General features: G+C 51.0%; 1 protein-coding gene across 3 annotated transcripts in view; it reads right to left on the bottom strand.

Moving 5' to 3' along the window:
- Window positions 1-858: 858 nt before the first annotated feature.
- The window catches only part of RNF121 (ring finger protein 121), a 50,910-nt gene continuing 36,547 nt past the window's right edge, over window positions 859-15,221 (bottom strand). For all 3 annotated transcript variants that reach the window (XM_073333332.2, XM_073333342.2, XM_073333351.2), the window contains one exon: window positions 859-13,961. In XM_073333332.2, the coding sequence (XP_073189433.1) occupies window positions 13,841-13,961 (121 nt within the window). In that variant the 3' untranslated portion in view covers window positions 859-13,840. The remainder of the gene's footprint in view (window positions 13,962-15,221) is intronic.

Raw genomic sequence — 15,221 nt, 5'->3', positions numbered from 1 at the left:
AGCTGCTGTTCCCTCCCATCTTCCTGAGACCCACCCACCCACTAAACCCCCCCTGCCCCCGAGGGGCTTTTACTGGGTTATATACAACAGCGGATATCGGGTCAGGCCCATGTGTCTGTACATTTCATAGTCAGTGCTACTGATGTTACCCAGTGCCTGCTGGTGGGTTTCTATGTCCACAGAGCCACGCACTGAAAGCTCAGAATTACCATCGGAGCAGCTGTTGGGGGACGGAGGAGGTGGCGTTTTGGGCAGTGAAGCAAAACGCATAAAAGCATCTTGGGCTTATGGGCTCAGTCCATATAGCTGGATGGTTCTGCTGAAACTCGTAGCAGTAACACTGCTAACCATGGTGAGAGGGGGGTAATCATTAGGTTTCAGAGTCAACAGTCCAGTGACATGAAAGAGGATAGCGCACACCTCTCACAACTCATGTTTCAGGCGGGTGGCAGATAACACTGCATCCATTACATGGGGGGAAAGGCAGAGGTTTTTCCTCCCAACCATTGATGGTTTGAAGTGTAATTTTTAAAAATTAAATCAGGTGAACTGGATACAGGAAGCCCAGGGCCGGACCAGTGGGGCGAGGGGGTGGCCGGGATCACGGGGGATCAGCAGGGCCGTACCAGCGGGGCGAGGGGGTGGGCCGGAATCACGGGGGATCAGCAGGGCCATGTGTACGTCGGGAGCCCAGGGCTGGACTAGCAGGGTGAGTGGGTGGCCGGGATCATGGGGGATCAGCAGGGCTGTACCAGCGGGGCAAGGGGGTGGGCCGGAATCACAGGGGAGCAGCAGGGCCATGTGTATGTCAGGAGCCCGGGGCTGGATTAGCACGGCGGGGGGGGGGGGGGGGGGGGGGGCTGGGATCGCAGGGGACCTGCGGGGCCGTGTGTACGTTGGAGCTTGGGGCCGGATTAGCCGGGGGGGGGGGAAAGAAGAATCATGGGGGACCAGCAGGGCCCTGTGTACGTGGGGAGCCCGGGGCCAGACTGGCAGGGTGAGCGGTCAGCCAGGATCATGGGGGATCAGCAGGGCTGCATACATGGAGGCCTGACAAAAGCCGGGGCCTGTGGGTTAGGACTGACCGAGCGGTGTGGGGACTCCACTACTGGCCCCATAAGGTGCTGAGCTTTGCCACAGCAGGGTGCTGAGGATCTGGTGGCTCTGGCTCCAGTCCCTGCAGCTGCTTGGGGGCAAGACAACTGCTGACTCATTCTTCCCTAGAAAGCAGCGGGGCCCACCCTGAAACCACAGCGGGGCCTTTCTCTCGAGCCCTGCCCAGAACCGGGCTCCAGGGAAAGCCCCCAGCCATGCTGAGCTAGTAAATTTTAAGAGATCGTAAGCGAGAAATAACAGCACAAAGCACATAAAACAGAACATGCATACTAAGCTTAAGATCTTAAAGAAACTGTCCCTAAATCTCTGACTGGCAGAAGCCGGGGGCAACAGGGGATGGACTTGGTGATTCCCTGTTCTGTTCATTCCCTCTGGAGCCCCTGGTTTTGGACACTGTCAGAAGACAGGACTGGGCTAGATGGACAATTGGTCTGACCGAGTGTGGCTATTCTTATGTTTGAAATTGGCCCATTTTACCAAGTGAATCAGTTCAAAAAAGAACTAGATAAGTTCATGGAGGATAGGTCCATCAATGGCTATTAGCCAGGAAGGGCAGGGATAGTGTCCCTGGCCTCTGTTTGCCAGCAGCTGGGAACGGGCGACGGGGATGGATCACTTGATAATTGCCCTGTTCTGTTCACTCCCTCTGAAGCACCTGGCATTGGCCACTGTCGGCAGACCTGACACTGGGCTAGATGGACCTTTGGTCTGACCGAATATGGCCGCTCTTCTGTTCTTAGATTCCTCTGCATGATGGCCCTGTCCCTCTTGTTTACCCCTATGCCAGCCTCTAGCAGCTGCGAGTTTTATCAACAGTGATTTTAGATGCACTTCCAGCTTGTCGAGGAAAATGCAGAGTAGGGTCAGGAGTGTCATCACTTGCTGCAGAAACCCAGTGGAAACACCCCCCCCCCTTTGATGGGGAAACCCCATGAACTTCTCCAGGAGATCTGGCAGCTGGCCGCTCCATTTAACATATACTTTACTCATACTGGAGAGGGCTAAATTGTTAATAAACTCATATTGCTCAGATTAAGAAGAATGGGGAATGAAAACCCTCAGGGGCCGGATTTCTGCATCATAAACAAACGAGAAAGGGCAAGACCTGCTCATAGCCATGCAGTTGATCCTCCTAGAGGAAGTATTTACAACTCTGATAAATTCTGAGTAAGAGCAGTTACACAAATACTGACACTAAGTAGTACAAGGGGACAGGAAGGGTTTAGTGTGGGTCAAGGGGAGAGAACAGGAAATACAGGATTAACATCAGACAGATCAAACAGACTGAGGAATAATCCCCCACAGACCGGGGGAAGCACCATTGCTTGAACAGGGTATCTAGCCCTTCTGAGGGTTGTGCCTTCCCTCCCTCCGTCCACGCCCCCCTGGAGCCAGGGCCAGGAGAGGGGCTTTGACTGGGGGGACAGGCGAAAGGGGACCCAGGCTGGGGCCAGGGCCAGGTGGGAAGCTGGGGATGGGGTGAGGTACAGGGCCGGGAAACACCCCACAGTTCGGGGACCTCTGATCTAAGCACTTACAACAGCATGCGGGGAACAATCCTGCATGGGGAATGGAACCAGGTGACCCAACTGGTCCTTTCCACCTCCCCTTTCTATCGTCCCTGTCAGCTGCTGCCTTGCAGGTCCTGGTGGAAAGAGCGACTAAGATCCCTCCCATAGGGCTGGGAATCTGGGTGCCTGGCTTCTTTTCTCAGCTCTGCCGTGGCAAGCATCCACCTTGGGCAAGTTGCAGCTTCTCTGGCTCAGTTTCCCCATCTATAAGAGGAGGAGAATACCTCTAGGGGGGACACAAGGCTTACCAGGTATACCGATTACTGGAAGCGGAGAGGAGTGGCACTTGTGCGCGTGTTAAGGATTTGCTTCTGCTTGCACAAGAGAGCGGAAAGAAGGGGAAGAGTCGTGAGTGCTTAATGGCATTGCAGAGGCAAGGCAGCTGGGGGCCCTCAGCAGGAATTTGAGACACCCCATCTCCCTCATCCCTGCAGTGTGTTCTCCCTGCTGCACTAGGGCTTCCCCCATTTCCTACGGGAGATATTCCACGATCTCACCACTTGAGTCCTTTCCGGTGCACACTCTACGTTTCCCATGACTCATTTGCATTTCCAGCTCCACGCCCTGGACTCACCCTCAGCAGTTCCTCTCCCCCGCTGATGTTGACACACTACAAATATGTATACTTGTTCTCCCCTTGATTAACGCAACTGGAATTTAAATTTCATTCTTCCGAAGTCAATTGCTCTCGCCTCTTCTGCAGCTCCGTTCCTCTTCTCCAAACTCCCACCGGCTTCCAGGAAGACGAAACCAAAAGAGAAAACAGGTGGTGTTCCAGTTCTGATGTCATGGAAGAGGAATGGGGATCTTGGGGCAATCCTTCTGAAAAATGGAGCCCTGAATTATTCTGGCCTTTCCCCACCACCCTACCACTGCCCCTTCACAGAGCAAACGAGCTTGTTGCCCAATACCGCCATCCCGGGCCTGCTTTCCTGTTCTGCACCTAGCCCCATGAAGTAAGATGAAAGGCTGTGGCTTGCGTAGACCCCAGCTGAGTCGAGTGGTCAAGTCACGTGGCTACGGAATACTTTACTACTTTCCACCCGTTATGCCCACACACTAATAACCTCTGAGGCTAGGACAAGGAGCAATGGGCTTAAATTGCAGCAAGGGAGGTTTAGGTTGGACATTAGGAAAAGCTTCCTGTCAGGGTACGTAAGCACTGGAATAAGTTGCCCAGGGAGGCTGTAGAATCTCCAGGAGTGGAGGTTTTTAAGAGCAGGTTGGACAAACACCTGCCAGGGATGGTCCAGATAATACTTAGCCCTGCCATGAGTGCCGGGGCCTGGACTGGACGACCTCTCGAGATCCCTTCCAGTGCTGTGATTCGAATGCTTCATGCCATCCAGTCATTGTGTCAGGAACTGGAACCGGGTTAATCATCCTCCAGAAAAAGGCTGCTGCTTCTCCTTGAGCACGGGTCTGTCACAGAGCTATTTAGGGGTTTGCACACAGGGTCACTGTGCAGGAGGGAATGAAACCTGCTAACTGCCATCGTTTGTAAGCACCCAATCACTTGTTTCGTAGCAGCACAGCTGCTCTTCCCCAAACCCTCTGGCTCTCCTCCACTGCCTCCAAGACTTTTCAATAGTCATTGTTAGTAGCAGAGGGGCCGTCACCTACGACATGGCAGAAGACTTGGATGCAACTTCACTGAAGAGGACAACAAACTATGGAAGAGGAAAGAGGGGGCGAGGAGGAATATCCTCCCCCTACGTCCCCCACAATTGCGTTGCACCTCTAGGCTATGTTCAAATCTGGCTAGCTCTTCCTCCAGAAGATTTCTAAGAGCAGTCGTCTTCTGCCTGGCCAGAGGCTATCGGCTGCGATCTTTAGGTGCTACTGGTTTACAAGTGGGAACAAGACCCTGTTGTTCTAGGTGCTGCAGAGATACATAGTAAGAGATGGTCTCTGCGCTGAAGAGCTAGACAAGACACATTGAGCGTGGGAGGGGAAACCGAGGCAAGGGAAAGGATGTGTCCCAGGTCACATAGCAGGTCTGGGGTAGAGCCGGGAATAGATCCCAGGGCTCCAATCTCTCCTAGCCCCAGACCCCACTGCCTCTCAGATAGCTGACGCTCACCCAGAGCCACCTCCTCCTCTCCCATCTCGGTCACTCCTTCCTCTCCTGCTTCCCATTGCAGGCTCATACAAAACACAGCTGCCAAAACAGGTCTTCCTCCCTGACCTTGGCTCTAGTCCCAAACGACCATCCTTTGAGGAGCTTGAGGACACTCTGAAGAGCCTGTAGCCTGCTGCAGTCTCCTGTGGCTGAAGGCACACACCCACCATTGGGTAAGTCAGTCCATAGTTTAGAAGTGAGTCTGGATTCCTTGCAGACACTAAGCTCTTGCATTCTACCTTTGCCAGTTGGCAAGAGGACTCCATCCCACCCTGGTGGACAATGACCTGTCTTGGGGATACGCAACTCTCTGCTGGACCACAACAATACAATGTATCTGGGCATGAAGCCATTAGCCCTTAGGAAACTCCAGCGAATACTGAACATGCTCCAGGGCAGCTCCTCAACACACCTACACATCACACCTGTGCTCGGCCATCAGCACTGGTTTCCCACAGACCGAGTCAAGCTCAAGGTCTCGGTCCTTATCTCCAAGGCACTCAATGGCATGGGCCCAAGCTATCTAAACGATCGCTTGAAGCTCTGGGATGAGGCCCCCGGTCAACATCTCCACTCTTCTGGCACAATGGAGCTGTCGACTGCAAGGGGAGAGCCCATTCGTGCAAGACACTGAGCTTTCCCTGGGGCTAGTCCCCAGCTGTGGAATATATTCCCACAGGTGCTAAACACTGCCTCAAGCCTCATCGCTTTCTGTTCTAAGTGCAAGATGCATTTCTTTGACCAGGTCTTCTGTAACAAAACCACGTTCCCCAGCAAACACAAAAGAAATCAAGTTAATTAAAAAACCCTTAGTTTTCCCACTGGAGAGAAAGAATCAGACATGACAAAGGCTAATCATGACACTTAACACACTTCTGGAAGGGGCTCAGATACCAGGGCAATGAAAGCGGTTTAAGAACCTGAGTAGATGGAACCCTGTGCTTTACATTCCTCTGGGCCAGGTCCCTGGCCTGGCCAGTCTGTCTGGTGATCCCCATCTTCAGTCTGGTAGAGGGAGGCTACATAAGACATATGCCAAAATATTCAGTTCAACTTAGACATTTATTAAGACTGGAATTGGAATAAAATTCAAGCTCGGCTCACACCACCGGCCTGAGATGCACATGGTTACGATGTCCTGTATTTAGCTCCATTCTCCCATTTGACTGAACTGCTCTCCATCCCTATGGGTACGTCTACACAGGCAAGGGGTGGGCTTCAGAGCCAGAGCTCCAGCCCAAACCCTATCTAGACAGCTATCTTTAGAGTGCTAGCCACACCCCGCTACCAGGCTGGGCTTGTCGGTGCTCAGTCCCGGCACCTCTTCTGTCAGTGGTAAGCAAGCAAGGTCATGCCCTTTTGAGCCTTGGCGCCTCTTTCTTTACAAATGAAAGCACTGGACGTATCCTCATGCTCCTAGAGTCACAAAGGGCAACCGGAACAAGACTGGCTTCTGCTGTTGCTCTCCCCTTCCAATAGTGGAGCAATGCTCTGTACTCCTCTGCACCCCAGATTTTGGATGCAGTCCTTTCTAAGCAGCACAACACATCTTGTCCACACTAGGAAAGTGACCTGTTGAGAAGCCGGCGCTCCTGCTCTTCCCTCCATAGATACTGAGGAGAGTTGGTTGTTAGTGTAGACAGAGCCAAACCATTTCCAGCTGGAGTTGAGGGTGGATAACCACCATTCTTTATTTTTCAGTGTAAATAAAAAAAAAGCATCTTGTGCCCACTAGGTACATGTACAAAAAGCTAAAACCACCATTAAACACAGCAGCCAAGCCAATCACTGCCGACCAGTCCAAATGATGTCCCTCGGCCACACCCCAAACTCCGGTCAGGAAAAACCCAAGAGCGAATGGATTGATTTTTAGACCACATTGCAAGGTCTGACTCTGGCTCTGTCCAAGCCAGGGGGCGTGTGCACATTGTGAGGGCCCAAGCAACTTCCAAAGCTGAGGTCAGTCTAGCAAGAATGGCCCCCAGCCATACTGTCTGCTCAGGTATCTCAATTGATCTGGGGGGGTGGTGGGGTGGAGAAGGGAAGAGAGAGGGGTGGGGGTAAGGGGCGTGGAGCCCAGAAATTGCTCTGGACCAAAGGGCTTTGCGCTACAAAGGCCCATCACCGTAAGCTGCTGAAGAAGGTCGATAAGCTGCCAGTGCAATCTTTGGAGGACAGGTGTAACATGCTCCACGTGATCAGCACTCTTAGTAGAGAGGCAGCTGCATTCTGCAGTAGCTTATGTCTCGGTGTAGTCTTCATCTGTAGCCCCAGGCACACAGAGGTGACCAAGGAAGGAGCCACAGTGGCGAGGTCCACGTGCGATAGGAAACGGTCGCCCTCCTTAGCCAAGTGAAGACTGCAAAAAAGTATTCTTGGCTGCCCTTGCAGCTTTTTTGGCCACCTAGACTATGGGCAGAGTAACAACAGGCTGTCCCACACCCTCAGCTGCAGGGGCAACACCAGCCTCTGTTTCCAACAACTGACCAGTAACACCTACGTTGAGATTCACTCGCTCATCCAAGCCCCGTCTGCACCAGACACCGGGAGAGCAGGAGACCTGACTACCTAGGTCCAGTGAAGCAGAACTGAGATCATCAAGATACCAGTAGAGAGATTGTTTAGCCTGCAATTCTCTTGCAGCTGACACAGACATATCAAGAACCAGGAGTCCTTCTCCTAGGGTAGATGCACCATGAAGTGTGCAGCAGATCAGGTGGGACTTTAAGCCTCCAAAGGCGGCCAGCTGATCTGGAAAAGGTTAAACCTTGAATTCCCCAGCTGTGGTCTATGTTACACCAGGACCACTTTGGGAAGCCCTTGGAAGCATAGAAGGCCACCAGGAACCATTACAATCTGCTGTGCTTCACAGAACAGATACAGACAGAAGTACTCCCTAATAGGTGTTCAGTTTAACAAGGTCTATTGCACAAAGGAGTCTGCAAACATTCCTCTGAAGATCCAGACTTTTGACCGCAATGGCCTCATCTGTGTGAGTCCATGATACGGTGTAATCAGCATCAGAATGGGACGTGTACAGCGCTTAATTTGTGCCAGGACTGAGCAGTGGCACTTCTAGGCTTCACAGTTCATAGTCCCAGCATTTCTGGGCTTGCCACATCAGTTACGAATGTAAAAATATTGCTTAAGCCCTGGCACCTCTTTCATTACAAATTAAGCACTGAGCACCTATCAGAACTGGTTACAATTAAGTTACTTCCTATGGACATAGCCCCATTTTCAAATGCTGATACGAGGGCCTTGGGTCCTCCTTGATCAAAGAAGGCTAGATTAGCCTTTGCTCTTGAGTAGCCGTGCCAAACAGTGCGGTGTGCTCCTGCCTCCTACCTTCTGGCATTAGAAAAGGTTCAGAAAAGGGCAACTAAAATGATTAGGGGTTTGGAACGGTCCCATATGAGGAGAGATTAAAGTGACTAGGACTTTTCAGTTTGGAAAAGAGGAGACTAAGGGGGGATATGATAGAGGTCTATAAAATCATGAGTGGTGTGGAGAAAGTGAATAAGAAAAAGTTATTTACTTGTTCCCATAATACAAGAACTAGGGGCCACCAAATAAAATTAATGGGCAGCAGGTTTAACAGAAATAAAAGGAAGTTCTTCTTCTTCACACAGCGCACAGTCAACCTGTGGAACTCCTTGCCTGAGGAGGTTGTGAAGGCTACGACTATAACAGGGTTTAAAAGAGAACTGGATAAATTCATGGAGGTTAAGTCCATTAATGGCTATTAGTCAGGATGGGTAAGGAATGGTGTCCCTAGGCTCTGTTTGTCAGAGGGTGGAGATGGATGGCAGGAGAGAGATCACTTGATCATTACCTGTTGGGTTTGCTCCCTCTGGGGCACCTGGCATTGGCCACTGTCGGCAGACAGGATACTGGGCTGGATGGACCTTTGGTCTGACCCAGTATGGCTGTTCTTATGTTCTTCCAGAGCAGACCAGCGCCTGCCCATCCGAGCCCAACCCCGCCACTCCCCATTCCAAAAGTGTTATGTAGCCACCCAGGCCAAACAGTGGTCTAGATTTTTGAGAATGGCCTAGTGATTTTGGGTGCTCCACTGGAAATGTCTCGACAGGGCCTGGTTTCCAGAAGCTGGGTGAGCTGCCCTTTGAGTCTCTGCCCCCTTTAAGGCATTTGCAGTTGAGCACCTAAATAAAATCTCTAGTCACCCTTGAAAAACGAGGCCCGAGTGGTAGCACATAGTATCTGAATACTTTATATAGCGCTGGTTCTTTGAGGTCTTCAAGGGCTTTATAAAAGGGTGACTAACAGTGATCTCTACTACACAGCTGGGAAAAACAGAGGCACATGGAGAGGAAGTGACTTGACCAAGGTCACACAGCAAGCCCGTGGCAGAGGTGGGAACAGAATCCAACAGCCCTCTGCTGGAGCCCTATACCACATGGCCTCTTAGAGCTCAGAAAAGTCACACTTTACCGCAACTGAACATGCAGAGACAAGCCAGCCAGCCAGGACTGGCTGTAAAACTGGTCCCAAACCGTAAGACACATGGAATTCACTTAACCAAAGTAAAATTGACAGGGGCAATGGGCATGGCCTGAACAAGTAACCCCACCCCGCATACTCACCAGAGCTCTTGTGAGGTAGCTGCAGAACCCGGCAAGCAAACAATGGATTTTTGAATTACTCAGCCAGCAGCTGAGATCAGAATCCAGCCATTCCCTGGGCTGAATTGCTCTCAGAGCCGTCCCTTGGGTAGGTCGAATTGGGGTGAACACCCCAGGCCCCGCGCTTTGGGAGCGGGGGGGCCCTACGCTTTGATAAAAAAAATCAGGACTGTCCTGATATTTAGCCCTTTATCCCGACCAATGTACGATCTGGACGCCATTTGTCCCGACATTCCGGTGAGGAGGCGGGCGGGGTGAAGACGCGAACTGGGAGGTGAGTGGCAAGCGGGAGGGGGCCGAGGAGCGCGGTGGTCAGGTGGACGGGGCGCTGGACAGAGAGGACACTAGCAGGGAGGTGAGTGGCAGGCAGGCGGCGAGGAGGAGAACGGCGGGCGGGCGGAGGGGAGGAGGTGAGGAGGCGAGCAGCGGCCGGGCGCGCTGGGCAGACAGCGAGGGGACTGCAGGGAGGCTGATTTGTCCCAGTCCCCGCATCCCCTAGGGATGGCCCTGCTAGCTCTAGTGTCAGGCGCTGTTCAGTCAGCTACTCATTAACAGCAACGAGCAGCACAGGGCTTGGGGAAGGTGACATGTTTATGACCTAAACTAACAGCCACATTTTCTCCCCTTTCCGACAGTGTAAATACCTAGATAGATCTAGTTCATACTGATAAAGTGACCCAGACCCAGCATTATTTACCCTGCTACTTTCCATCCCCCACCTCCCCCAATCTACGCTGCAAGTAGAACCAGGGCTTGACATCCAGATCGTGTCACTCATACCTGGTGAGTCGGGGCCACCAAACACTCTTGTGACAGCCACGTGTCATCTGGGTTTGTGACTCTGCATCTACACATTGCATGACCACGTTCACATGGGTTTAATGGGAGGGAAAAAGGGGGAAAACCAGCCAGCCCACAGTGGGTAGGGATAGATTGGTCAGAGGATGTTCATACAGAGGGATACGAGCACAGTCTAGCAGAGAGAGGGAAGACAACTTTTCCAGCCATATGACAGTCTAGGCCGCTATTAGGGGAGACATATGGTTCGCTGCCAATGGAGTATTAACCACATGTGGGGTGGACACAGGTCATGTTTACAGCCAACCATGCCAATAACTGGTTAATGTATCAATCCGAAGGCTTATCATTGCCTGAACTTTGAACAAAAACAACAACAAAAACAAACACAGCACTACTCACTATCGAGGACTCTATTTTAGTTTTTGGCACAGAATTTCCAGTGTTGAGGTTTCACTTTAAAAAAAATAAAAATAAAACCTCAAATCAAACGGTGAATAGGGTTACAGACAAGTCTGATTCCTTCCAGAGCAAATAAAAGATACAGTTAAATGTTGCTTCAGAGGGCTCACCAAAAGGTTGGGGAAAAACATGGCTTTTGTTCAGAGGGAGAGCTGCTTCGGCTGCTCCTGGACTTCTCTTCTTTCCACACCATAAGGTCTGACCGTCACTGATAAAACACCATTTTGCTCACCCCAATTTGAATTCACCTGGTTTCCCTGCCCCCAGAAGTAACAACACATTCATGTTCAACGGGCAGATTTAGAAACAATTTGGTTTTAAACCCCCCACAATGTCTTTTAGAACAAACAAACATCCATGGAAGTGCTCTATTGATATATGCAGTACATGCACGGAGTAAGTTAAATATGCAGTCCATGTAACAATAAGAGCCAACCTGGAGTTAACTGAGTGTCCATGAAGGAGTAACAGTGGTCTGAGTATAGCATTCTCCTTAAGAACCCTGCCAATGAACCTCCATAACCTTGTGGCTCACCATGCTTCTGCTGATCCTGGGACCTCTGCCTAGATCTGCCAATGTACCTCAGTCCTCCAGCACCATCCTTTGCTTCTCCTGACACTGCCAGTCTTAGGGGGACGATCATTAGCTCAGGGAACCATGCGGCAAAGAACCATCGATCAATCAGAATATTGTGCTGTCTACTGAGAGTCATCTAGCACAGAAAGATGTGCAGCCCTTCACATGCCTTGGCTACTGACTTGCTAACTCTCCGGGCACTGAAAGACATGCGGGCATCAATGCTTTTCCAACTCGTTGCGGTAAAGATGAAGATGAAGATGGCAGAGCTCATTCACAAAGCCCTAAATGACCATAATACGCCAGGACCTCACGCTGCCACAAGCGGTCACATGCTGCCCGGAGAATTGCAGGGTCAGGCTGTGGAACATAGGCAGATGGGACACATCCAAGGACTGCTGTCCACATCCCTATTCTCCGACACGCGTCTGAGTTTTTGTTCCAGACACGCTTCCAAAGACTTGGCCGATCCCTGTGTAGAACAGTCCTCTGGCTGTATTGCAACCAGACTGCTGCACGCAGCTCCTTATTATTCAGACACTTGGGGAGGATGTTAAGTATTTCTTTATAGAAATTAGAGAGGGACATGGATCGTAACCACCACAAACAAAAGTAGATTTAGCTTTGTTTCCAGAAGACATCAGATTTGTTGGTAGACCTTGCAAGCCCATTCACAAGCTGAGGAGGTTAACATGAAAGCCCACCAACACCATGACTCCTAGACTGCGCACTGAGGATGCCCAGGCTTTCACAGAAAGTCAGTTTGGAAGGAAGATGCTTGAACTGTTTCCTGAGGAAGTCTCTTCAAATCATGAGCTCATTTGCATGCAGTAAGGCAAGCTCCAGTCAGACGTTACTCACCGCGTGCCATGCACAAGGAGTGGCCACCTCATCCCCGTCTGAGACTGAGTCAACTGTTACAACAAGGTCTCCAGTTACTAAGACACGGATGCTCTAACAATCTAACTCACATGTTGGTAAAGCGAAACTTGTCAATCAGGGCCCCGAGTCTGACCCCCCCTCCCAACTCAAGAGGAGTCGTGCATTACCCCACAAAGGGTTCCACTGAATTCAATGGGACTGCTGAGTTAGCTAGTGAAGAGGAGTCATAATCTGGCCCTACATGAACAGACTATATTGATAAAGTCTTTTATTAAACTTGCCAAATAGTAAAAGGCAGTCACCCCCAGTGGGCGCCCCAGGCACCCTGAACCAAGGTTCTGCCGTCCTTCTACAGAAAAAGAGCATATCTCTTTAAGCGTCCTTTGGTAGGGTGTTTGGATTTCAACACACCAAACAGGGTTTTTCCTCCAGCCACATTCAGAGAAAGCTCCCCAAAAGGGGCAATTTGACACTTACCCCTTAAGTAGGTTTGTCTGTTCTGAGCTGTGGGGAAAAGCAAACAAGCCCCAGCAGTCTGTTCTGCCATCCCCTTTTTGGGATGACAATTGGAGGCTGGGGGGGGACCCAAACCGGGCTAGGTCTGCTCAGCGGGTAGAAGATACACTGCCATAGAAAAACGTTGAAGTACACAGAACATTCCAAAAAAGGGAAGAGCGTAAAAAGAGATGGCTTGCCATATGAGACTGCGTCCATAACAGAGGTCAGACTATCGAGTTACATTTCCTCTGGCTCGCTAAGTTGGGAGGTGAGTATGCCCTAGTTCATCCCTTAGTGTTTTGCACTGGAGGCAGCTGCATGTCCCAGGTGTAGTCTGCAGGCTGTGATGTTACCCTCCCTTCCCTGTAGTTGGCTACCTGACTGCATTCCACCTTCATCGTGAGCCCCTCAAACACGGGCCTGGCGCGCTGCATCTGTTCTCCTGGGCAGCGCCAACCACAGCTGGATTCCTAGGTCATTCTGCGTGTAGAAGCATTTGACAAGGCATGTTATGTTAAGTCCTAGCTCTCATGCCTCCAGCTGCGCAGTTCTGAGCTTTGCTCACCGCAGGCGCCTCTTCTCGGGTTAACTGCATTTACTCTTTCAGAATCCTGCCCTGACTACTGGGGAATCCAGCTGGCTTTTACAGCGATCAAGGGCCACAGGAGCCCTCTGCCACCAGCTTACAGCAGAGTCGCTAGCAACTGCTGTAAAGAAGAGACCTGAGCAAGTGGTGAGAGATCTGTTTTAGCCAGAGAAGGTGGGAAGGTACCTAGCAAACTGCCGTGGGTTTCTGTGAGAGGTCTCTGCTAGCTTCCAAAACCAGCTTGGCTTTCTTTGGAAATAAGACAACTACGTAGAGAGGTGGCTGGAGGAGGGAACTGGGACAAACATGAATTTCCTTTTTAATCTGCAATATAAAGTTTTAAATACGCTCATTAAAATAATTGTTTTAAAAAAGAATACCCTTCCCCCGCCCCAGCATAAACCCGCTTTGCTGGGAGCTGGCCAGCACAAAGTCTTTCCCTTCGTCCCTGGAGACATGTTGTGGGCATGTAAGATCCTGAGAGGTGAATGATACAAGCAAGTCTTCCTGGCCAGCTGCTGCCCTCCGCCACAGCTGTGGAAGTCCTGCTGTGATGTCCCCGGCTCGCTGGCCGCTCAGGATTTATTCCAGCCCCAGGATGTAGTTGATACCTTGTACCAGTCCAATGATAACGGGTTGCCAGGCCACCAGGTAGCGTAGCCAGTCGAGCAGCTGCCCATACATGACGTGGGGCCTTTCCCAGCTGTATGCAGAAAGAGTTAAAGCAGCAAAATGGGGAAGCAGAGAGAGAAACAGGGGGCTGGCTCGGGAGGCTGCAGGCAGGTGTCTTACCTAGCTAAAGCCTTCTGTATGCAGCCCTCTTATTTGCACCAGGCACCTTTGACTTGAGGATGGCAGAACAATAGGTAATGGCAAAAGGTTAGAGGAAGTGGACCTATGACACGGTATCAAGATGACAACCCGAGATAATAGCACACAAAGAGGGACCTTCCAAAGCAGAGATCATACAGCTGGGCTTTCATTTCCTTGGGCTACGGGCTCAGGGTAGGCCATGCCAGTAGGGGACAAGGGCAGTGCTGGAGTCTAGCATCACTTGATAACCCTTCTTGTGTGTCCAGAACAGCGACCTTCTGTGCACTGCTGATGGAGTCCCTGGCACTAGCCCCTCGCCATGGCATTCAGAATAGCGCAATCCATGGGCTGAAGCATATCCCCACACCACAGCTCAGTGCTGGAATGCGAGCCTGGGAATGGAGGAAGGGTTTCTGGGCTGGAAAACTACAAGGAAAGTACTGAGGGGGGGAGGGTCTTCACCCCATAAGGCGCTATGCTACACAGCTGTGCAGCGATGAACAGGTAGTGTAGAATATCCTTAGGCACTGTTCTGATGAGGGTATGATTAGAACCTCGCCCTCTTTCAACCCAGCTTTGTAGCAACAACGGTACTAGGAACAAGCAGTCAAAACCTGACATTACAGCAAGCAGTCAGTAGCCCATGTATATCCGATCTGCTGAGTAAGATGGGGCCATGTTTACCAAGTCAAGCCAGACATAAAATTCCCCTAACTCTTACCTGCCAGAATAAAAACTAAGCACAAGCACTAATTGGGGGGGGAGGGGGTGGAGAGGGGAGAGAGAAAGAGAGAGAGAGAAGTACTTGCCTCATCCCTATGAGCTGCCTGCAGAGGGGATGGGATAACAGGGTACACATTGAGTGAGGGGGGTAGGATCTTTTCAAGGATGTCTGACAATTGGCCCTACAACTTTCCCTGAAGTGGGAGCTCAGGTGTAAGATGTAAGTGTTCATAAGAGGATACAATAATCTCTAATAACCCATGTTGATGGGAAGAGGTACAAACGGGAGACAGACGAAATCAGTTCAAATAAAAAGCGCTGAAAACGATGCTGGTTAAGAACAGGAGACATGGAGCTAGAAGTTAATGAGCCAGATTTGGTGTACATGATAGTAAGCTTGATTGGTGGACAAAACAGCAAGGGGAGG

Source organism: Lepidochelys kempii, chromosome 1 (assembly GCF_965140285.1).
Source record: "Lepidochelys kempii isolate rLepKem1 chromosome 1, rLepKem1.hap1, whole genome shotgun sequence".
In the NCBI taxonomy this organism is placed as follows: domain Eukaryota; kingdom Metazoa; phylum Chordata; order Testudines; family Cheloniidae; genus Lepidochelys; species Lepidochelys kempii.
Note: the sequence above shows the minus strand (reverse complement) of the source record. Positions and strands in the feature narration are given on the sequence as shown.